Source organism: Pseudomyrmex gracilis, unplaced genomic scaffold, assembly GCF_002006095.1.
Source record: "Pseudomyrmex gracilis isolate BER0280 unplaced genomic scaffold, ASM200609v1 scaffold_154, whole genome shotgun sequence".
Lineage (NCBI taxonomy): Eukaryota > Metazoa > Arthropoda > Insecta > Hymenoptera > Formicidae > Pseudomyrmex > Pseudomyrmex gracilis.
The window spans coordinates 205,430-229,827 of record NW_018020738.1 but is presented as its reverse complement, the minus strand read 5'-3'; the positions used below and the strand labels follow the sequence as shown (position 1 = coordinate 229,827).

The window sequence follows — 24,398 nt, the reverse complement described above, 5'->3', positions numbered from 1 at the left end:
TAGTACGTCGCGCGGAGTCCTTTCAACCCTCCGTCTACATCCACACCCTTCTGGAAGCTGACGGCGCAAGGCGCACGCGCAAGCTCGTTTCTCTCTCTCTCTCTCGCTCTCTCTTAAACGACGACGACGACGGCGGCGACGACGACGACGACGACGACGACGACGACGACGACTACTACTACTACTACTACTACGACTACTACTACCACTATACAACTACGACGTCGGGGCACGATGCGTGTGGGGGCGGTTCGCGCGTAAAATCGTGTCGAGCAGCGACGCTCAGTCGCGCGGGATACGTCGTGGGGTGCGGTTGTTAATATCGTTGTTGTGTGTTGCGGTGGTGCGTGCGTGCATGCGAAGAGACAAAAAAAAAAGAAAAACAGGATAGAATAGAGAGAAAGAGAGAGAGAGAGGGAGACGATAAGACGTGCCTCTATCTTGTGCATTTCGCGCGAAGGTGGTGCGGAAGATGCGCGCGTGCCGATAACGATAAGACCGCCGCAGGGATGTGCCTAGCGGGGGGCACTTGGGCCCCCCTGCTGTTGGCGCTCGTGCTGTGCCTGCGTGCCGGCCGAGTCGATGGCAAGAATGATAATTGTGAGTACACACTTCGTGCGTTCTATATCGGTGTAAAAGGGGTGTGGGACAGAAACGATGATTCGCGGAGGGCTTAATACACGTACGTGAGGTATTTTCGAAATTTGTACGACGCGTGATGGTTTACGATCGTTTCGGAGAACCATCGCTGGCGAGATAAATGGCGAGATGCATCCGATGAAGTGACAGCTTAAACGCTCGAAACTTAAAGGCTCGTTCACACGAGACGCGCGATCCACTTGAGCGTTTTATTATTTCGAATATATATTTATGTCGGTCAGAAAAACATGGATAACGTTCTCCTTTGACACAAAACAATGATAAATTCCCCACTACTTTCGCAATTCAAAATTGCGAAGTGAGGTAACACTTTTACGCGGCATTTGTGTCTGCGTGGGAGAACGGATCTTGACACACATATTCTACGCACGCGAATCTGTTCTCTCGAAATGACACACACACACACACACTCTCAATGAACTCATATAAATATGCATTTATTCAATTTATCCCGTCATTCGTTCAATTTATCTAGTCATTCGTATTTATTTATACTCGTGTTTGTTGTGGTTCATTGCTCATCTGTGTGTCACTCGTAATTTATGACATCCTGCAAATTATCTTCGTCTTCAAAACTCTCGCGCTCATGGGAACGTATCAGTTCACACGGTCGAATCCACCCGTTCGTGACATATTTAAAATTAGGAGAATTATAAACAGACTCACAGATGCTAAATTCAATCGCAATTTGTAACGGATCAACTTCTCGTATATAAGATTCTTCCACTTTCATCCTTGAACGTAAACTTAAAGAAATTTCAGTGAGATCGTTGAAAAAAGCATCGCCCGGAGTCTCTTTTCATTTATATTGGAAGTTTGGAGTTGGTCCAAGAATTATAGAGCGTAAACCCGCCAAGCGAATATTTTGTCAGCTCTTTCGGAATAGCTGCGACACAAAAGCGAGATACTTTCGCGACGCATCTCTCCCGTGAATATTTCCCACCATCTCTCACATCCATCGGAGTCGTTTGCTTCCCTTCGATATCAAGGATGGGGGGATTCGAGAGGTATCTGAAAATTTACCGTTGCTCCCGCGCGATAACCGTATACGACGCATGGCGCACAATAAAATCGTCTCGCATCCGTAAAACGCGAATGGAGAATTCGCGTCACGGATTATCGTCGTGGCGCGTGCGCGGTTTCGCAAGCAGAACGGGTCAAGAGACACTCCGGGTTTCTCCTCTCGCTCTCTTTTCAGCATCCGACCCATACTAAAAAACACAATTACACGCGTCGTACGACGCGGCTGTATTGGATTACTCTCTTCTCCTCCCCGCCTCCCCCCTCCCTCCCGCCGTTTTATCGACGTTATCTAATAATTTAGTGGCCACTCCGATCTCGGATCTTTCAAATTATATGTTCGCACGTTACTGTATTTTTACGCTACTATATTTGCACGTGGGATATCGAAATCTTTTTTGTTTGAATCTAGGTCGTGCAAGTTACGACAGGAACCAAATTAGTATAATATTTTTACACACACACACACACAAAAGGGAGACTTTTCGGATTATCCCTGTTCTCTTTTTTTTTCTTTTTTTCTTTTTTTCTTTTCCGGACAAAGACTGAATAATACATTTCTTTCACGATCAAACGAGAGTTAACATAAATATTATAAACTGTTTGAATCGACAGATTCATCTTGTCGAGTCAATATTTTGCGAAGATATATATTTTTCCGAGAATATAACATTTCTGAAAGAGAGAACGAACAAAGTTTGATGCAATCTCTTTTAAACACGAGAGAGAGAGAGAGAGAGAGAGAAAGGGAGAGGAATATTGACTGCAAAATTTTTCTCACTTACTTTTCGTTCGGCTATAAAATTTATTCTTTACGGTTCCGTGTGTCTGGTAACCTTCTCTCGCTTCCGGCGCCGGAAAACTTCATCCGCGGACTTTACGCACGGCGAAAAGTGGGTTGAGCCAAATTCTCACGCCGGCAAGAAGAAAAGTTGGCTTAATGCATTAGAGAGACGAATGCCGTTGTGTGCGCGCGCCTTGGATTTTACTTGGGATAGGTAAGGTTTGCGATACCGCGCGGCGAAGAATCGATCCTATCGCGACTGGCTACACCAGCCAGCACGAACGTCTACCGTATGTATGTACGTTTTATACGCGTACGGATAGCTCTCCTTCGCCTTTATTATACAGAGTACATCGCTAAGAAAGTAAACACCAAAGTGTGTCTGATGTACAAAAAAAAAATCATGTCGATAGATTCGACACACCTGTACCTCTTTATTTGTTTACTCTCGTACTTCAATTTTTTAAATACATTTGCGAATATTGAAAACATATCGAAACACATGTAATCAACATACATTAACGACAATCTATATTGCATCAAGATTTTCTGTATTATAATTAAATTAGAGTACAAAATAATATTAATATATTCAATATAAAATATATTGTTAATGTACGTACATGTACAATAAGTCAATACGTATTAATATTGTATATTATACACATAATTGCAATAAATCTAATGGAACATGTGTTGAATAAGTAACTATAATAAAATAATATTTTATTCTCGCCAATTAATAGTGTTTTATTCATTATGTGTATTAGAGATAAATAATTTTTAATTCAAAAGCACATTGCGAAAATTGAGAATAGATACTTTCGTAAATTTTATAAAATTCAATTTTAATTACATTGAAACAACAAAAATCACCATTATATAATTAAAGCGTATTACGTAAGATATATTGTGATTTTGACAATTATACGCGCTTTGACAAAGAAACTCGGAGAAAAAAAACCAAACTCCTGTAAGTCACAACGTGTGTACACTAGTGGAAGAAAAAAAAATACTTACTCCGTAATTTTTTTACTGCTCGAGGCAAAAAAATCTCATCGGAAAACGACGCGACGCGTTTTAAATTTAACGTTGCATTTCATAAGTTTGTACTTCACGAAGTCCAGGCTCGAGGGCACTTTCCGAAACGTCGATACTCTGTGCGCGACGACGCGGATTAAGTGCCATTTCTACGGCAGCGGGGGTCGCGAAGTTTTACGGGTGGGTTTTCCCACCCCACCCTCCCCCCTCAAGCAACGGGGTTCGTATTCAAAACACAAGTATCGTTTCCCTTTTCAGTGGGCATCATTGTGCCGGCATAATTCCAGTTCCGCGATGAGAAATTTTTACGATCGCATGGATTTGTCGCTCTCCCTCCTTGTCTCTCTCTCTCTCTCTCTCTCTCTCTCTCTCTTTTTACTGTCTCTCTCCCTCTCGCTACAATGGCCACCCGTGATTTCATTAGACGCGAATTCCGACATCGCATCACGGTCGAAATTTTGGGCTTTCATAGCTCGATAAAACGTTTGATCGGATCAATGCGGGGACCAATCGTGAACGCGCGTGGATTTACGAGTATGTTAGCAATGAATGTACCTCGAGAGAACAATAGCGAAATATTTGTAAAATACGCCAGATGCGCATGAGTATTTTGACGCAGTAACCGAGTCTCGTGTGCTAAAAGCGAGTGCTTTTGCGATAATGATTTATCAATCTTTTTTGTTAAATTTCGCGGAAAATCGAAATTTTGTCTCTTACCGCGTTCGCCATTTTGCGTTACATTGATGTGTGTGTGTGTGTGTGTGTGCGGGTGTGTGTGTGTGTGATCGAGATCTTCGCTCGCGCGGACAATGTACAGCGAAATTACGCGGAAAACGTTGGCACGAAAGAAAAAGAACGAATGAGGAAAGAAAAAAGAAAATGGTTCGAACGACCGCGTTTCGCTCGTATCATTGAACTTTACTTCGGCGTGTATATAAGTTACACGACACGGATCGGGCAATCGATGGCTTTAAAGCCGCAGAACGCGAGGGCGAAACCAAGTAAAACTTTTAAGAACATCCGCGCGTTATTACGCACCGATGACACTGTGTTCCCGAGTCGCGTCTTATTTCCGCAGAGCGGATAGAATCGGTAAACGTCAATATCGCGAGGAAGGAAAAGTTTTTCGCGCGGATCTCGCGAGCTCGTTCGCGCGAGACGAAACTCACGCGGAAAATGACGCCACAAACGTATATATATATAAATAGAAGTGAGGAGGAAGGTACGTGCTATACTTGTCGCAAGATAGAACAGAATTTATTGTATCACCGATGGAAATGTCTTTGCACCGCGATATAAACGCAAACTTCACGGTCGTTGTGTGGGAAATAAACGTACATTGGCGAAGAAACTATAACAACCAATCATTTTTATATATTTATGTGTGTGTATATATATATGCAAGTTTTTTTCTATTAATAATCTTCATCAAAAATACTTATCTATATACTCCGATGCGAGATGAAGATGTTGTAGATGAATATTATATTCGCACCGGGAGTGCGAGTACAGATAACGTACAAATACATTTTTTGCTTAACGTAGACGTAATGGAGTGTAAGAAAAAAATTTACATTCGTCTCGGAAGGGCAAATAGATATATGATATTTCTCTCTCGTAAAAACGATGACGCGGCCACAGAAGACAGATGCAGATAATATCGCGCGCTCTCTGTCTCTCTCTCTTTCTCTCTCTCTCTCTCTCTTTGTCTCTTTCTCTCGCGGCGCGTATTCGCGCGAGAAAACTTTTGCGATGTGCCTGAGCTCCTTCAAGTGCTCGGAGCAAAGTGCTCGGAACTTAATATGATAGCGCTCGGTTGGCGCTCAGACGAGCCGTGGTGCGCTCGAAGAGAGTAATATTGATCGACGGAGCAGCTTACATCGTGCCAGGAGGGAGAGAGAGAAAGACAGAAAGAGCCACACACAGCGAGAGAGGGTGCGAGAGAGAGAAAGAGAAAGAGAGAGCCAGAGAGAAAGGGCGATGAGGGAGAGGGGAAGGACGAGAGGGTTGGAGGGCGAGTTGAGGAACAAGAGGGAGGGTCGCGTTGGATGGTGGTGAGAGGGGGTGGTTGCCGGAGGGTCGTAGGGCTGACGCGCACCATCATGACCAAAGGGTCTCCTTTCCTCTCGATGTCGTCCGCCTCTCTCTCTCTCTCTCTCTCTCTCTCTCTCTTTCTCTTGCTCTCTGTCTCCCCGTCTGTTCCTCTGCCTCTCTCTCTTCCTCTTTTCCTTGCTTTCTCTCTCTTTTTCACCCTCGTACCCTCTCGTTTCGCTTCCCTGTCTCACCCGCGGTTGCTCGTTCTCCTCGTCCGCAAAGCCTGGCTCGTTTCGCACGCGACTTCACGTGAAATTCGAAACTTCGCAGTGACATTACACCGAGCGATCCACCGGACGGACGGATCGAAAACCGCAGATCGATGCGCGACGTAAATGGACGCGCGCGTTTCCAAACAACCGGTCGACGATCGCGGCAACGATGGAGGTTTATCGGCGTTTATTGGCGCGCATCGGCGGCACGGCGCGAAGAGGTTTTGGGGAAAAAAAAAAAATAGAAAAAAAGAAAAAAATTTCGCAATCCATGCGAAACGCGCATAAAACAGCCCACGCGACAATAATTTCGCGTGCGCGACGAATTTAACGAGTGTATACTAGCTTCGGACAAATTCAGTTACGAACGAAGGGGATTATTAAAAAAGGGAACACTGTATTTTAAAGTTTTTTTTTTATACACCGACTACTGCGCAACTTTTCCGCAAAACGAACGCGAATATAATAGTGTTTAATATACGAAAAAAAAACATTAAATTATTACCGCCGTGGAATTCTCCGCTACTTGTTGATTGATCTTTCACACACGCTAGCAGAGCTAATTTTGTCGGAACTTTAATACTCGCGATATTTTCAAAATTTATTTCTATATGAAAATCCGATTCCAATTCGCGACGGAGCGCGTCGGTTACTTCTCAACGATAAATTCTTCCGCGAATTTCGACCTTTTCTCAGCAAATATTTGAACGGAGATTTAATTGCAAAGATATTCAGTTGTGAAGATTAAACGATCTCGACGAATTAAGTTTCAAGAGTGTAACTGGACCAACTGGAATCTCTCTTTTCTTTGTCAATTTCGAGACAAGATTAAATTTCTGTGTATGCACTTCTTATTTCTCTCTTCTCCAACTCCTCCCTGCCCATTCTTAGCGAACAGAAAGTGTAATTATATTTATTATAGAGACTGATACTCTCTCGCGCGCTCTTTTTTGTCGCAGTAAACAGTCTAGAAACTGTCCGCAAAATTGAACGGAGACTAAATAAACAACGAAATATTAATATATCCTCGCGTTTCTTATTATCATCTGTTTTACGACAAATTTTTGTCGCGATATAAAATTTCGCGATTGCTCGCAAAACAATCGCAGGAGAAAATGTCGAGTTTTGAACCGTCCTGTATCCTCGACTTCGCGGCGAGAACGAAATGCATTCCGGCAGTGGTTTATTCCTCGCGAATGTCAGACATCCGAGTAAAACAGGCGGAAGGAAGTCAGATCGCTTCGTCGTTCCGACGAATATGCGCAAGGCCGCATTCCGATGGTCATCGCCCCCGGGTAACGTTATTTACGCCGGCGTCGTGACCGCCGGTGGAAATAGCGGCGGCCGCCCTTATCTTCACGGAAATCTTCTCGTGAGAAACTCGTTCGCCCTCCTTCCCTCTCTTCCCGCCCGATAGAAAATGTTCTCGCCCCGGATGCGAACATGGTCCATCGGCAGCTGCGAGGTCGCGCCATGCGGAAAACTATCCCTCGCCGCGAGACGAGACGAGCGGGAAACTTTTCAATCGAGTTTCTTGTTCGGAGCACCAACGCGGCGTCATCGTCTTCTTCCACGGCGTAGCCGTGGCCGTCTCGTTACGGGGGCTTTTTATTTTCGTTCTTCTCGTTCCCGCGGCTCGGCCAACCGGAAACGAATCGACGAAAGAAAAAACCTCGATGATCGCAAGAATCGCAGCAGAACGAAAAGCTCCGACCGAAACGAGCGGATTGATATCTTGTTCGCGCGCTCTTCTTCCGATTGTCCATTACATATCTATTTTTTTTTTTTTTTTTGTTCACCGCGTTACGTAGTCAAAGTTCAGTTTTTCAACGACGTCCGGTGTTATATAAATTTTCGCAACAAAGCAAAATGTTTCCCGCGAAGTCCGGATGTTTCTTTCATCTATTTTTCCCTTCGATTTCAAGTTTTATCGGATTATACATTACTTGCTGCGAACAATCGGAATTTGATTGTTTCAGAGAGAGAGAGAAGCGTCAGAATAAAATATTGAATTATATGCAATTAACGGCGACTTTCAACTTGTGTAACGACATTTTATCAATAAAAATACAAAAGTGCGAGAAGTTAACGATCAAGCGTCACGCCGCCGCGAGATTTTTCTCGATAAAGAATAAAAATGTGAAACCGCGCGCGAGGACGGACTATTACTTCGCGGGAGTCCGGCAACACACGATCAATAAATGCACACCTAAAAAGTAAGGACGAAATAAAATCTCCTCGGCAATCCACCGAGGCAATCTCGATTCGACGATCCCCGGAGATTCGGATTCGCCGTAAAGCAGTTCGGTTCATTCGGCGTAACAGATTAATCTATATCGATATACGCTCCTCTGTGTGTATAGGAGCTCTTTCGCCGGCTATAAAAAAAAAAAAAAACAAAATATCGTATTTAAATTATCGCGAGACTTAATTGTACGAAGGTCGTGTATAATTTTCTCTTATATCTGCCGATTCACACAAACCGAACAGCGTCGGACGTGTGTGTCCTCTTATCTCTTATCGGGCGCGCGCAATAGACCGAGGTTAATCACGAGGTTACATTGCGATTGAGTCTATGAACTCATTATTCCAACGATGCGCGTATCAATCGACTGGCAATCGATTGAATAATTCGACTAAGCTCTGTACGAACATTGAACACACCGACCGGTTAGTCGGACTGCATTTAAACGGTTGCGCAAATCGACGAGTCGGTTCTTGAATGAGAGTGTAAATGATTAAGTGCGGAAAGGGCGGGCCGTTCTTGATCGATGTCCATCTGAATACCCATTCGAACGTGATCGCTTTGCGGCTCAGTGAATATTGCGCGAGCATTTTCGCGTAAAGACGCACGAACGATCCGAACGGGAGTGAAATTATCGCGATATACAAAGCGAATGGAAATTAAGTAAGACAACGAAGAGCACACGAAGATTTGACAAATACATCAGAGTTTGAACTACTCGACACAAAGAAATTCTAAAAGAGACCGTAACTTTTACACATGCCCGATGTTATCTTTGATTTATCGTATTGTGTCAAAAAAAAAAAAAAAAAAAGAAAGAAAAAGAAGAATAACGACGTTCATCGGTAAGGAAGAAATAGAACACATCGACCCTCGATTTATCTACGATCGGGGAGGACGACAGTCTCTATATCGTCGATCCGGAATGCCACCTGCGCGTGCCGTAATACATTACTTAACGGCGAGTCACGTTTTTCCTGTTCACCCGCTACATCCAGATGTGCAACGCACCGTACGTGTTCGACGAGCGGGCGGCGGCGCCGAGGCGCTAGGAAGACTCGTAAAATTTCATGCCGATAGCAGTGGAAAAAGTTAACGACTTCGCTATATGCACATACGTGTGCGTGTGTTGCACAAATTCTGGGTTTTGATAGAAAACATTTATTAGCGCGTTACGATGCCGAGGATACGAGGACGAGGCGTCGTAACACACTTCGTAAAAGATCCGAGAATTCCACTTGGATCAACTACAGACGTTTCGTTCCGGAGAGAGAGAGAGAGAGAGAGAGAGAGAGAGAGACGATCTTTCCGAATATAAAGCTTTGTTGCGCTTCGAGCGAATCGATGACGCGCGCACGCGACGTAATGACCGAATGATCGCGTTAATAACGCATTCGCGCCTCCGCGTTCATTGCCTCTCTCGTCCATTTCGCACTCTCGCAAATCTTGGGGCACGCGCGCGCGCGCGGACTAACGCAATTATTGTATGTAATTGATCGCAGAGCGCAATCGCTCTCTCTCGCCGCAGCACACGCGGGGTTTCCCGCGGTTGTTTATTTTAGGTACCCCTCCCCTACCCACGTGCTACACCCACACTTCCCGACATAACCGAAAACGCGCGCGCGGAAGGGGCAACGTCGCAACGATCGTTTGCAGGTTGCACTTTAGCCGGTGCAAGGTAAACGTCACGGTCTCCGGGAGCAAGTAATTTTGATGTTACTGCCGGAACTGCAAAGGGATGGTAATGGCGGGAGAACCGGAAGGCGGAGGAGGGAGGGAAAAGGAAGACTTGAGAGACGAAGACCGCAGAAGCAGAGAGAGCGCGAAGTTTCCAGAACTGCAACCTCTGTTGCCTGTCCCGAAATATATGTTATGGCGCAATGTCGACGAAACTCTGTACACATATATATATATAGAGGGAAAGAGAGAGAGAGAGAGAGAGCGCGCGCGCGATTGCAATATTGCTCCAGAGCTGCGGCGCGCACGAAGTGCGGCGTGCGTCTGTAACTTATTTCCCGACTGCGTTGACTGCCGACTGTCGTGCATTCGTTATCATTCGTTTTAAATGCAAATTCGCCCGGTTGCAATCGCGCATTAACATCGCGGCGTTATATTCGTCGCAAGACGCGCTCGTCGTGTCATATAAAATTTTCAGCGCCGATTCCGAAAAAAAAAAACGTGGAATTTTCATCCCCGTACGGGAGCGATTTTTGCGCGCGCGCGCGCGAAATGGACATTTCACCGCACATCTCGGGAAAAACTCGTGAAAATTGCAAAACACATTTTATACGCAGCGAAATCTTAATTGCGCTTCTGTAATTTCTCCGAAAATATCAAACTGTGCGCTAATTATATATTCCAGTAATTCCGAGAATAATAATTTTCTGATAATTGTTTATCTTCGAACGTACATTAAAATGTGACATGGGAAATTTTGAGAAAAACACGAATTTCTTTTCTCAATAGAACTTTGTGAAACGTCCATTATAACATTACATACTTTTACACTCAGTCGCAACCAAACAAAAACCGCGCGTTTACAGTATGTGATTTATATCCATTCCCGCGCAAGAAAGTCAGAGACCGATTAACTCCCGTCCCGTCTGTTTGCCGTTTTCTTTACAGACCAGATGAGCGACATCTGCAAGAAATACTACCTGCGGGATCTCTACAGGAAGATAGACGGCGCCGTTCTTACTTCGCAAAATGAGAGGGAGCTCGATTGCACCATCACTTTCCAGACTCACAGCATCCTCCAGCGGTTCATGCTCCGATTCGATCAGTTGCAGTTAGACTGCAACGATCATCTCTACATCTACGATGGCGCGCACGCGGTCGGCAGTTACAAGGTAAGTCCGTTCGTGTGATAAAAGTCCATAGCGTGTGCGTTAAAAGGATATTATCGCGCGCGGACCCTTCCGTTTTGGCCTTCGCGAATTTTCGTGCGGACCCTTTCGATAAGATGTAATGGATTTCGATTCGGTTGATAACGTAACCGGGAGGGGTCCGAAGAACAAAGAGAAAAAAAGTTAATGACGAAGAGGAATTAAATTCAGACCGATCGAAGTCGGCCGGTAATTTTTGGCCGAACGCGAAATTGAATCTCTTTACGTTTCTTCTGTAAGAAAAATCGAAAAAGTGACGTGTATTAACGTCGAAAATAGAGAACACGGTCACCTCTTAATCTGATTTCAAATCCCGCTCGGAATGTGTCACGTTGTGTAAATATAATTCTCGTTACTGATCAGCGAACTGACATGTCGAAAGATAAAAATGCGCAAAATCAAAAATACACATTTGCACAATTTTTCTACCGAATAAACAGGTTTTCGAGCTTTCAGCTCGATTTGTATAACACGCGAATAACGCGTTGCGAAAAGTCAATTTGAATAAGCGCGCGAGTTTAAGTGAGCGAACTCAGAGGCGCAGCGACTCTAGAGATCGCCTCGAGACAATGAAATCGGGGTCAAGGCGAGATTACATAGAGCACATGTATGTTATTCTTGTGCAAAAACAAACGAAATTTATGAACGCGCAGATTTGTGAGTGTGCCAGATTATTAACTGATTTACCTTGAAATGGTGCTCGACGCGAAATCTTGACACGCGCGACAACACATCAAGTTGGTGACTTTTATTTCTTTAGTTCGCGAATATATTTGCTTGGTTCTAAAAAATCTAATCGCGAACGCAAAACCGGGACGGAAAGTTACAATTGACTCGCGCTCAAGAACGCGTCGAATCGACGAATTTAATACACATATTAATTAGCCGAAATGGCGAACTCGCGCGTGTTTAACAGCGCGAGTTGGTTGAACGCACGTAAACAGTACTACGTGCTGACAACAATGGCGCGCGATGTGGAATATAATGAATATTATTTTTCAATTACTCCGCGATAAATTTTATTGCGGCGCGCAAGTTCCATATAGAAGTTAATTATTTAGCTACTTAACGCTATACGGTATGAAGGTGTTTAAAGGATCAGCTGGGAGCCATTAAAACGTGGCAATTTCCACTGAAATTGCCGCGTGGCTCGTGTTTCAACTAGAAATTGCAAGCGATATTAAACGTGCTAATACACGGGTATTGTACGAGTATATACATATATATATATATATGTATATGTACGGTCTCGCGCAATCGCGCGCGAGAGGCTGAAAACAAAAACTCAACCTGCAAACGGGAAATATGTACGACGCGTCTCGCGCGTCTGAAATTATAATATTATTAAATTTTATCCTTTCCGTCGCGCGCCATCTGTGGCGAGTTATTTACGCGCGACAAAAAACATGTATATTCGCGCTCTGAAGTCATAACACTTTTAGACAGCAATTTATTTTTTGCGGGGGAAAGACAAAGTTGGTGAGAAAAATCCCCCCGCGCGTTAAGTTTTACATAATTTAGTCACTCGACGAAACGCGGAAAAAAGTTGAAGCACGAAGATTAATTGCCGTGCGTGTCTGCGTGTTTACAAAAAAAAAAAAAATAAAAAACTTCCTATCTTTGAGCGAAGTTGGCGCGTCGTTTATATACGTGAGAAAGGAGAATTTTATCATTTTTGAAGAACAAAGCCTGTCGAAAGGAATGTGTTTCGAAATGAATAAACCGACAACACACATTAAAATTCCCGTCGTTAAATTACCATAATTTCTCAGGCCACTGTTACCATCGAAGGATCGCCGTAAGTGTATGAATGAGATCTTCTAAACTGAACAGCAGATGTTTGACTCTAACATCACCTTGATAAATATTCATTATTTATCTCATAAATATTGCACTATATAGTTCTGCTAACTCGAAATCGTCTCATTTTGTTATTATATACGAGGCATTTGCTTCGAGCGGACGGGATGTGAGAAGTGCGAGCAATTTAGGGATCTCTCCCGTTTCGAGATTAAGATTGCAGATTGTGCGACGCGTGACGAAAACGACGTCAACGAGTTGAAGAAAGCTCGTCGCGGCGAACAAAATGTCGTTCGACGAATCGGTCATCAACGTGAGAGAGAGCGTGACTGACGTTGCGCGCTCACGCAACGTTTTACGATTCGTCGTAAAACGATCTTTCTTCGGTTTCTTCTCCGAGAAGCACAAGTCGACGCACCTCTTCGATCTAATTGCCGGTATCGATCATAGACATTGTAAGCTAATTGCGTGATGTACAACGTCATTTTTCCACATTTAGAATGAACACTGTTGCGAGACAGAGAGAGAAGAAGAGAAAGGAAGAGAGAGAGTGGCGGTTCTCTCTTCTTCTCTTCGCCCGCGAGGTTGAATTTTAATGTATTCCCCCATTATGCATTCCGAGCGTGGCCGGCGCGGGACAGTGGAAACTTGCGCCATTAATCAAGATTCGTTTCTTGAGGGAAGGTTGCGAGAGAGCGGATTCAGATCCGCGCGCGCGTCCCTTGTTTCAAGTTCCTTCCTTCGATATCTTTTTTTTCTCTCTCTCTTCTTTTTGCAATCGAAACGAGATACGCCTCCGGCACGTCTTCATTAAACAGTACTTTCCGCAGGAACTTTCGCGAGGAGCAAGCAATTTTGTTAAAAAAGAAAAAAAAAACTTGTATTCTTTTGTTCACCTCGAATAAGTGGCAGTTCACAGCTTCCGCAACTTTGTGCGAGAGATGCAATCGTTTTTTCTTGTCTTTTATTTTGTTGTTGTTGTTTCAATTATTAAGATTCGATCAAGCGAGTAGCGTCGACTGCCGCGATGCTTTTTGCACGCGCACTTACGCGGAATGTTGTTTAAGTTTTTTTTTTTTTTTTACGAAGAGAGAGAGAGAGAGAGAGAGAGTTGAACCGGCGCACGCTCCCTTTGAAAAATGAATACATTTTTTACGGTTCACTCCCGAAGTGAACATTCCGCGAATGTGCGTATTCGAGCGCAGGTTGTGGTGTTTATTTATTAAGCGCACTCAATTGCGCGTCCGCACCGGTCGTAAACAACCTTCCTCGTTCGTGCGTTCCGACAGCGGAACAAAGTGGTCGAAATGACGCGCAATTTGCATCGCGCAAAACTTAAACTACATGATCGCGATACGATTATTTTTCTGTCTAAAACGACGTTACGTAAGAAACTCGTTCGATTTTGTTCGGATCGTGTTTTCCTGAATTTCTCTCGATCAATCGAACAGAGAAAAGAAGGGAAAAACATTCTGCGAAAAATTTTGCAGCAAATGATCGTTCAATTTTGCAGCAATGATCGTTCAATTTTTTCCAACGTCATACGTTAAAACTAGCCGCGTCTTGCTCCGGACCACCTTGTGTGTGTTTCCGCCGCGATATTCATCGCTCTCGAAGCGCGAGTACCTACCTACCTACCCCTATCTCGCGCGCATAAGTTACGAAAAATAAACGACGTCGTAGGCGCAGCCGCGTTCTAGTCAGCGAAATATCTTTCTAATTTAAATTACCCCGTGTATACTTTTCGCCGCATATTATTCGCGATACGCGGCACATACACGAATTCGCAAGAGTTGTGTGTGTTAGTTGCGGGTGTGTGTTTAGCGTACACACGTACGACGCCGCGCGCACAGATACACGCGTGTGACGCAGGGTGGAAAGCCAGAGAGCAATGCAATTTTGCATAATGGCGCTTTAACTTTAATCTTTTTTACGACTTTCGTAATGGGCCGTTAAGCGCGCTTTTTTATTGCGTAGCTTTCTCCTTATTTTTAAATATGCCACACGTCTCTCTCTCTCTCTCTCTCTCTCTCTCTCTCTCTCGCCGAGAAACTTCGTTTGCAATGTACGTAATTTTGGTTGTTTTTGCGCGCCTTTACTTCGTTTTTTGTGTGTCTTCAACGTTTCGTTTTTCTTTAGCGAAGCGATGCGTTTCGAAAACTGAGATGTGTCATATGTCATTTCTATATGTACTATATATCGCAACGCAACCATAGAAAATACGAGATGCATTATTCATCCTTTATGCGGAAACTTTTTAGCGGAAATCATAAATGTAGCAAATACGAATAAGTGTGAATGAAGAGGCAACTCTTCAAAGTACTAAGTAAAGTTTATTATTTCTCCCTCGCGTCGTTGCAGAAAAAGTTAGTTTTAATTTTAGAATCGCGCGCTGGATGTATGGTAATTCTCCTTCCCTACCTTGTTTTTTTCTTCTTTTACCCTCTCGCATATCGCGCGAGAGATAAAAAATTCTTCGCGCAAAAAAAGAATTATCCGCACGACGCGTTCCAATTGGAATAACCTGCCTGCTTTATTAATGCGCTTTGAGTATTCAATTTGTTAGCGCGTGTCTTCGGTCCGTTCTCCGTAATAAGTACGCGATATATCTTTTGCGCGTATAAATACAAATGCGCGGAAACGGGAAGAAACCTCCTCCCGTTATTGTCGCGCGACAATGCCGCGCGGTTTTAATTTTCAAATTGCGTTATCCTCTCGCGAACATCGCTAAGAACACGACCGTATTTAACGGGATTTGATTGTTTTTTTCTTGTATTAGCACAACACAGGCGCGCTGCGCGCACGCTATTATTGCTTTTATTTTATTAACGTGTAGTGTCAGTGAAGTGCCTTAACCTGTCACCGCAATGACAGCTGGTATATACGTCTTACAAACAATATAATACACACGATGTACATATGAAAGATGTCAGAAATAACGCATGAAAATCAAACTCGAAAAATAAAAGAAAAACGGGAGAATATAAAAACAACACGTGACTAAAGTTACGTAACAAGGAGGAGTAAAAAAACACCATGTGACTAAAGTCACAGGGAAAAGAGTAAAAAAGAATATTATATATGTTATATATAATATTCTATATCTATGTATAATACACACACACACACACCGTAATCACGTAACCAAAGTCAGTGACCCCGCCAAGATCGCGCGGCCGAGGTCAGTGACCCCGCCAAGGCCGCGCGGCCGAGGTCAGTGACCCTTCCCCCAAGCCCGCGCGGCCGAGGTCAGTGACCTCGCCAAGGCCGCGCGGCCGAGGTCAATGACCCCGCCAAGGCCGCGCGGCCGAGGTCAGTGACCTTACTAGTATGCATATAATACACATATAATATACAATATAAAGTATAATATTAAAGTATAATATTATGATATATAATATTATAATATATAATTATATAATTAAATATATAATAAATTATATGTATAATATATATATTATTTAATGTTATATATAATATAAATTACAGTCATGTTACTTTAGTCACGTCTTGAATTTTCTCCACATATACGACGAACTGTCTCAAAATCGCTTTTCATTATTTACTCTCTCGATCTTACCGATTCGATTTGACTCGTTTCAACTCGATCAACCAACTAATCGGCAACACGGAAAAGAGGCAACAATAGATGTGATAGATTCGATGTCAAAACGCGCATTTTGCGGTCCAAATGGATTTTTTTATATAACTCTTAAGGAAAAACAAACAAACGAGCGAAGTTCTAATTTCGCAACTTGTAATTAACTTGGCCCGCGAAGCCAACTTCGTTTCGACGAAAAAGAAACGTGGAAAAAAAAATGTTTCTTGTCACGTCAAAATAATCAACTCTTTATCGACGCGCTTATTATCAGATTGTGCTTTTCTTTTTTTGCTTTAGAAACAAGGAAGCAACGTAATAAAGATTCTCTAGTAATTAGAAGAAAAATTAAATGTTGAACGCTTTTTATAAGGTTTTTTTATCAAGCTTTACCGTAACACTGCGACGTATTGAGCGAGTTGTGAGCTTGTTTATTAAACGTGCTGGGTTTTTAGAATGGCGTCTTTCTTTCGTTTTTTGAACGTTGAGAAGACAGATTGTTGACGGAACGAGGTCGCGGAAAAAGGTGGCGACTCATCGAAAGTCGCGACAATATCGAGGACGCAAAACACGTGTTGTTATTAGATATGATGTCTTGCTCTGATAACGGTGCGATCTCGAATATATTCGTGCGAACCGAAATTACACTCTCCTCTTGCGACTGAGGGGATAAGGCCCGGTCATTAACGGATGAACTTGGAAGCGCGCGCGGGATCCGTAAATCCGCCCGAATCCGCCGAAAGCCTTCCGACGGCTCTCTCTCTTCCTCCCTCCCTCCTGCCGCTTGTATACAAACTCCGCGCGTGAATATCTCGAGATATTGATAATGGAAGGGCGGGAGATGATCCGTAGCGTCTTCTCCGCGGCGTTTCAACATTGAAACGCCGCTGCTAAATACCGCTCTTACTGAGTACACTGGGATATTACAGAATGTTCCTACCTCTCTCTCTCTCTCTGTCTCTCTCTCACTCACTCTTATGTATATATAGCGCTTTAGATTAATCCGCGGGGTACCGTTCGAAGGCTTAACCCGGGAAAATAGAAATCCCTCGTTATTGATGTGAACCAATTTCGCCTGATTCCATGACGGAGACCCTCGTTTGGAACACGATTGCTTGTAATAAAACGAGAAAATTATCGCGAGTATTACGCGTAATTCTTGTAGCTTATAAATAACTGAAATAACTAACGACTTTGAGGAAAAAAATGATTTAATAATGTAGTCGTTAATTTTAGCCGGAGTTTTCCATGATTTTTTTTTTTTTGTTTTTCAACAAAACATTGTGCGTGTACGTACTCTCGCTGATATACGAACCCGCAACTCTCGGCGAGTTGTAAAGAGGCATCGAAATTAAACGACTAACTTTTCTGTAATGCAATTTTGTTGCATCTTTCTTTCTCCCTCTCTTTGTGTTTTTCACGTCTCGATTGTTAGCGAGAGCGAGAGAGAGAGAGAGAGCGAGAGCGAGAGAGAGAGCGAGAGCGAGAGCGAGAGCGAGAGCGAGAGCGAGAGCGAGAGCGAGAGCGAGAGCGAGAGCGAGAGCGAGAGCGAGAGCGAGAGCGAGAGAGAGAGAGAGAGAGAGAGAGAGAGNGAGAGAGAGAGAGAGAGAGAGAGAGAGAGAGAGAGAGAGAGAGAGAGAGAGATGTGAAAATAAAACTCTCGAGTTAACCTCAAGTAATATACACGCGAGTGTTCATGACGTAACGCTGTGATGTATACATTATGCAACACTATGTATTTTTATCGCGGTGTAAGTGTCCGTCATAAAGCGGTTAGTAAAAACAATTCCGGAAGATCAATCAAATTGCATATCTCAGTCGATAATGCAACTTAATTACCGCGCATTATAAATTACTTTGTTACGTAACAAGTCGGAATACTACAAAATACTTGTCTACTTTCGCGTCTGAGATCGCGGATGTACAATATCCGACGTGCGTTTTTGCGCGAGGATTTTCCGCCGATTTCCGAAAAATCCGCATCGTGTTTTAACGTGATGATGATCGCGCGCGTATATCGCGGCACATCCAACGTTAAAACGCAACGTGTTTCCGTTCGTCCGCGCGGCGTTGGAGGCGGAAAAAATTGTTTTACCGAAGCCGAAGGCAAATTTGTTCTACCTTCGTGCACGCGCGGCTTTGCCGAGGCTTTTAGTTTTCGCGTTTGCTTCCGCCGGTAGCGCCCGGTTAAGCCGCGTTTTTCTTCTCGCTCTAACCTGACGGCTGCTCGGTCCAGACAAAGGCTTAAGCTTGTAGTCACGTCGGCTCCACGCTAACTTTTAGAGTGTCTTCAGCACACATACGATTTTCCATTTAGTTGTCAGACGCAAACACGACAGCTCGGAAAATCCGCGCGTTCTTACGTCGTATAGACGCCTGAAAATGTTAACAGCTTACCTTCTCGGATTAGATTTAGATTATAGTTTTTTCTTTCTCTACTTTGTCTCGTTCTTTGCTACACGTAACGTTTGAACGATATAATTGCGTCAAACTGATAAAAAAAAAAAAAAAAAAAATTAATTAATTAATTAAGTAATTAACTTTGGCCGCATTCAAATTGCACAAGTGTGTACGAAATACCGTGGAGATAGCGTTTCGAGATTTTTAACTTGGCAAGCTTTTATATCAATCGACAATTACGCTTATAAATTTATTGTGTCTATAAATTTCCGATTGTTGACAAATTTACGTGCAATTTACGATTATTTTGTTTTAAGTTTGTTTTGATTCGAAACGTGCACAATAATAGCGCGTACATTGAAATACGTATACGCGCTATTATCATCTTGGATTACGACTGCTTTCAACGACTGTGTTACGAACGTAGTTGCGAGTAGTTGACGAGCTACGTAAGGGCGCGATGTGCGATAAAATAAAACGAGCGAACTGCAGGAAAGATGACGCGCGCGCGGTCCCCTTCTCTCTTCATCCGAGGCGAATGGCGGCTGAAGGATTGTTCCTCCGTCCGTTCTCCCGCCAACTTTCTCACGTCCGCGATCGCGTCGGTGTGCGAGTAATGATAACGTCGACTTGAACTTTCTTACAGGCACGATATCGCCCTCGAGAATTTGTGCAGTGCTTACCGTGGAATTTCGCAAGTTTCCGGAAGCTGTGCAGAGCACAACTCCTCCCCTCTCCCTTTCCCGACGAAACGCAGCGGTCGAGAAGGGAGAGACGAAAAGAAAGGGGGAGAAAGGGGGAATACCTAAGAGAGTTATCGTAAAGCGTTGCAGCCTTAAGTTTACCGAATTTATGCTAGTTGCTCTGCCGTTCTGGTCATAACCCCGACCGTCGTGCCGATATTCCACAGTAGTACTCCGCAAACACGCAATTTTGAAAAGCAGAGAATCACGAGAAAAAGAAGAGAGAGAGAGAGAGAGAGAAAAAAAAAGAGACAAAGCTTTGAATTCACGCCTCGATAAATTGTACAAGATATTCTGCAAAATTATCGCACACACGAGACACGTGATCTCAATTAATTTTATGTAATTACACTGTCGACCGTTACACTTTGCACTTATCGCACATAGCAAGCGACGTGATTCCGCTGAATCGCGCGATCTGAAAGCTCGACGTGACCAAAGACAGTAAACACAGTGTTATCTAATTTTCACTAAAAAATATTACGAAGTCTTTTTGAAGAGACACACATAAACATACGATTATGCGATATTGCATATTTCGAGTAAAAACGCTGACTTCTCTTTATCGGAATAAAATACATCATAGTAGTATCTCTTTATCTTGTTGCTATATACATACGACGCCGTTGAAAATCAAAAAACAGTATCGATAATTTGAAAAAATTCTACGTAAGCAAAACTGTAAAACAATACTTGTGTATCACTCGCGTTGTTTTCAGTCAGATTATTATTATTTAAAAAAAAAGATATTGACGTAACTTTCAGCAAACCAACTAGTCTCCCTAGTTGTCAATATCGTCAATGTGACATGCGGATGTGAAAGTCATTTTAAGTTTTAACCCACTGATGATGATTTTATAAATAAAATCGAAACGTTTGGGATTACTTCTTTGTAAATTGAATTATTTGCTCGGCAAATCACCCAGCCATTCAGTTCAGTAACGCCGTCGTACTTATCTCATTTTTTTTTTTTTTTTTTTTTGGATTTCCACACTGAACCAGATAATATCACTCATTGTATCATTGTTATTATTATTTACTTTTTTCGCGTGATAAATAATTCCAGTTTAATTTTCTCAAAATGCTGGCTCGCACACACGCGCCAGGGATATTTTATAACTTGTTTATCCAGTTGTCCTCTATTTGTTACAATTTTCATCCGCGATGAAAACTCCATGAGAAAACTGCTGCAGCACTTAGCGTGTGTAATATTACAGTCTGTTTACATTACACAATTTTAATTACTTATTTTCACTTAACATTAGTTTTCATCTGTTTGTTTGCGAATATAAACGAGAAACTTCGCATAGATATTTTCAACTCGATACTCTACATATTTCTTTTTTTTTTCCCCCGTGTATATTCGATAAATCGTTAACTCGGTTATATTTGCGATTGAGATAAATTGGTATAACTCGATGCGCGCGACGAAAAAGCAGCACTCCGAAAACGACGGAGATCGCGTCATTCGCGAAAGTCTTCACATCGGAAAAAATTTTAAGGTGCCATCTTCTTCGAACTTTATCACCTCGTGAATATACTTCAGTTGTATATTTTCTGCTTTTCCAGCTACATACACTTTTGTCGATACATTTTTTTTTCTTTTTGGTCATATAGTTTTTCTAACTGCGTATGCAAAATTATTTTATTAAGTTTCGTTGCACTGTGGGTGGGTATTTTATCTTCGAAATTATTACGAAGAAGTACAATAAGAATCAAATGACATGTAAAATCTATCGGATATCTCTCAAAGCTTTTGATTCAAGTTTCCTTCATTAACGTTATTTGTCTTTTATCCGAAATATCGCGTTTCCAGACACGGAAATTACGTGTTCTCTACAATGCAATAATTAATTATCTCCTAGACGTCGGAAGCAAGAAACGTATCGAATTTGCGAATAAACGTGCCAATTCAAGAGTCGTCTCGCGTTAATAAAAGCCCGAATTACTATTTCACGTTTGCTAAGCGAAATAGAATGAAACGAGGAGAGCAGGGAATTCGTCTCTGTTCGGCTTTTACAAACTTTTCGGTTGTACAAATGTAATATACATACATGCGCGCGCGCGCACACACACACATACACACACACGACGCGCGAACATAATGGACGATGTTCAACGCACTTCGTTCGCTCGTACACGCACGGACATCTCTCATTGAATCTCGAGTGAACGAGAGACAAATTTCAACGCGCGCTCGCGAACGTGATTGACGCAATTGACCTTAAACCCAGGACTTCTTCTTTATCTCAAGGTGATAAATCCACCATCTTTGATCCGCGCGCAAAATCAGGTCGTTGTTAATCCGATATCTCAAAACGAAAGCGTTTCCTCTCGCGGAGACGAGTCGCGTTCAAAAGAGAGCTGTGCGCGTTCGCGATAAGATCGCATCGCTCTGATTCGAGAAGCGCGTTTCTCGAGGGGGCCACGAATTTACATTCCCTTTACGCCCCCCGTAGAAATATCCGATCGTACGATCCGCAGGTCGATAAATCCGTAGTCGAGAGAGGACCGACCGAGATTGAGTCATTAGTTACGGGGATAAGACTAATGACCTGATCCCCTCGAACGCGATAAATCAGTTTCCCGAGCGAGTGAACTTATCAAAGAAAAGCACGGTAGTGCCTCGCGCCAAATATACGCGCCAACGAAGTGTGCGCGCGCTGCGCGAGGCTACGCCGTGCCTCATTTACGCGAGTTGGACCGATCGAGACTTCTGAGATTTTCAGATCTCAGCAACGGTTAAACCGTTGATCGAGTTCGAGCTAGACTCAATCGAACAATGAGATCGAGGCACGAAAAAAAGTATTTCGCGGTTTTTTCTTCCGTGCCTTCCCAACGGAGATATCTTGGTTTAAGAGGGTACTGGATACCGACTATAGCGACCTATAAACCGACGTTCTTAAATCAGATTCTGTGTCTTATTTACTGCATCAAATCCAAAATGCTTCTCCAGAAATAAGTAAATTGTGCTAAGAATTGGCGCTTGTTCTTTGGAATGTCAAAATTCAGCACAAATTTTTTCTTATACAGTTTCCTTCTATAACCTCACTATATATTCATGTATGTAGAATTATTTCTAAGCTTATGTAAGTATTTCCAGTGAATTAGCGCTCAACATACGACAAAAACGAATCGAATGAGCTATTCAAATTATGATTTGACTATCTCATTGATGAGAGAAATCTGAATTCGTGATGATGTGTATTTGATACCATATACTATCATTATGAATGAAAAACAAGTTCAAAAAAGCATTATATACCCATTTTCAAAAGCTTTATATAGTTTTGTATATTTGCTTTTGTAGAAGCGCTTTTAATGTTGTGCAGTAAATAAAATAAAAAAATAAAGAAATTTAGATTATAAAAACGCGTCGGTTTACAGGTCTCTATAGTCGGTATCCAGTACCGCCTTAAAGTCCGAAATCTCAAAAACCTAGGTTCACATATTCACATTAAAACAGCGTGACTTTACAGACTTTGCCGCCAGAGCGAAACGTAAATCTGCTCTTGTCGTTACTATAGATTTATTTTTTTCCCCTGAATTGGCTGCACTAGTTCACAGTCTATCTTTTTTTATCCATGTTAGAAAGACAAAGATAGACTGTGAACTAGTGCAGCCAGTTCAGGGAAAAAAACAAACATCATGTGGCGATTCTTTCGTGCACAAGTCAAGGTCTATCTGTATGCGTTCAATTTGGGAAGAGAATTTTACTGCGTATACGGAAAGAAAAGCAGACAAAAAGTAGCGTAGGGAAAGTGTTGCGTTCAGGATTGTTGGTGAAACACTTGACAGCCAAGGCTGTAAATAGATTATTTAGTATAAGGGAAGTGCGCGAAATTTTTGCTCATCCGGTTTCTCTTCTCAAATTAAACCCAGTATAGATGTGTATCAAGGGGCACAGTAGTGGCTCGCGCTAAGTATGTGCGCAAATTATGTGTAAGTGCTGCTGTTGTGCGCATTCCCTCCACCGCTGCAGCATTCTATAAACGTCGTTAAACTGTGAACACTGATGCACGTGGATCATTCTGAGTAGAGTACACGCGATCACACGAGGATTTGGAGCTTGAACAAAAGTTAGATCAGCGTATTCAAATCTGGTTTGCCAAAAAAGAAGCAATAATTAATAGGCTATATACGATCAAGCAAGGAAAAAAGGAACAAGATAAAACATTAATAATCAAGATATTTAAGTTCACGTGGAGCAGGTAAGTTAGTAAAACACACATGTAAGTTGCCTGGAGAAAAGAAACTGTAAATAGATCAAAAACACATTTAATAAGCGCTGAATTTTTAGATTTTTTAGATTTTACATTTTTTACGTCGGAGATAATCACACTTTGTTTGATACACAGAAGAAAGATAATATAAAATAAACTTGAGTTACACTGTTCACTTAGTCGACAAAGAATATAAAATGAACTTGAATTGCATTGTTCAGTTACACGTACGCGACAGAACGTCAAGTTATTCAACACCGGAACGTTCTGTATTGTCACTTGAGAAAAAGGTAGACAAATATAAAATAGAAGCATATTTAATTTGGAAACGAAAAGAAAAGGATCCAGTCAAATATTTGGTAATGTATATGTATAGATTATAGATTATGGAATTCTCTATCTTTTCTTTTTCTCTTTTATCACCCTTTTTAAAACGTATTAGATAAACCGATAGGCAAATTGTGAAAATATTGCACAAAAATGGCGTCATAAAGTGACGAACAATTCGCAATGATTGCACTAAGATAATTCGCCATAACGCAACAGTTTTGTCAGAATACAATTTTGGAAGTAATATTTGTCAAAAATTAGCAAATTTGTACGAAAACGTTAACTGATTATTTTTAAATACTCAACAATCCCGAAAATTCAGTTTACATACATTTGGACGCTACTAAGCAATACAGTGTCAAC

The 24,398-nt window shown here is 42.4% G+C and overlaps 1 protein-coding gene across 1 annotated transcript in view; it reads left to right on the top strand.

Moving 5' to 3' along the window:
* Positions 1–319: 319 nt before the first annotated feature.
* The window catches only part of LOC109857295, a gene marked incomplete at its 3' end in the record, with an annotated part of 87,574 nt that continues 63,495 nt past the window's right edge, over positions 320–24,398 (top strand). Inside the window, exons 1-2 of the mRNA XM_020433467.1 lie at positions 320–600; positions 10,682–10,905. Of these exons, the coding sequence (XP_020289056.1) occupies positions 510–600; positions 10,682–10,905 (315 nt within the window). The remainder of the gene's footprint in view (positions 601–10,681; positions 10,906–24,398) is intronic.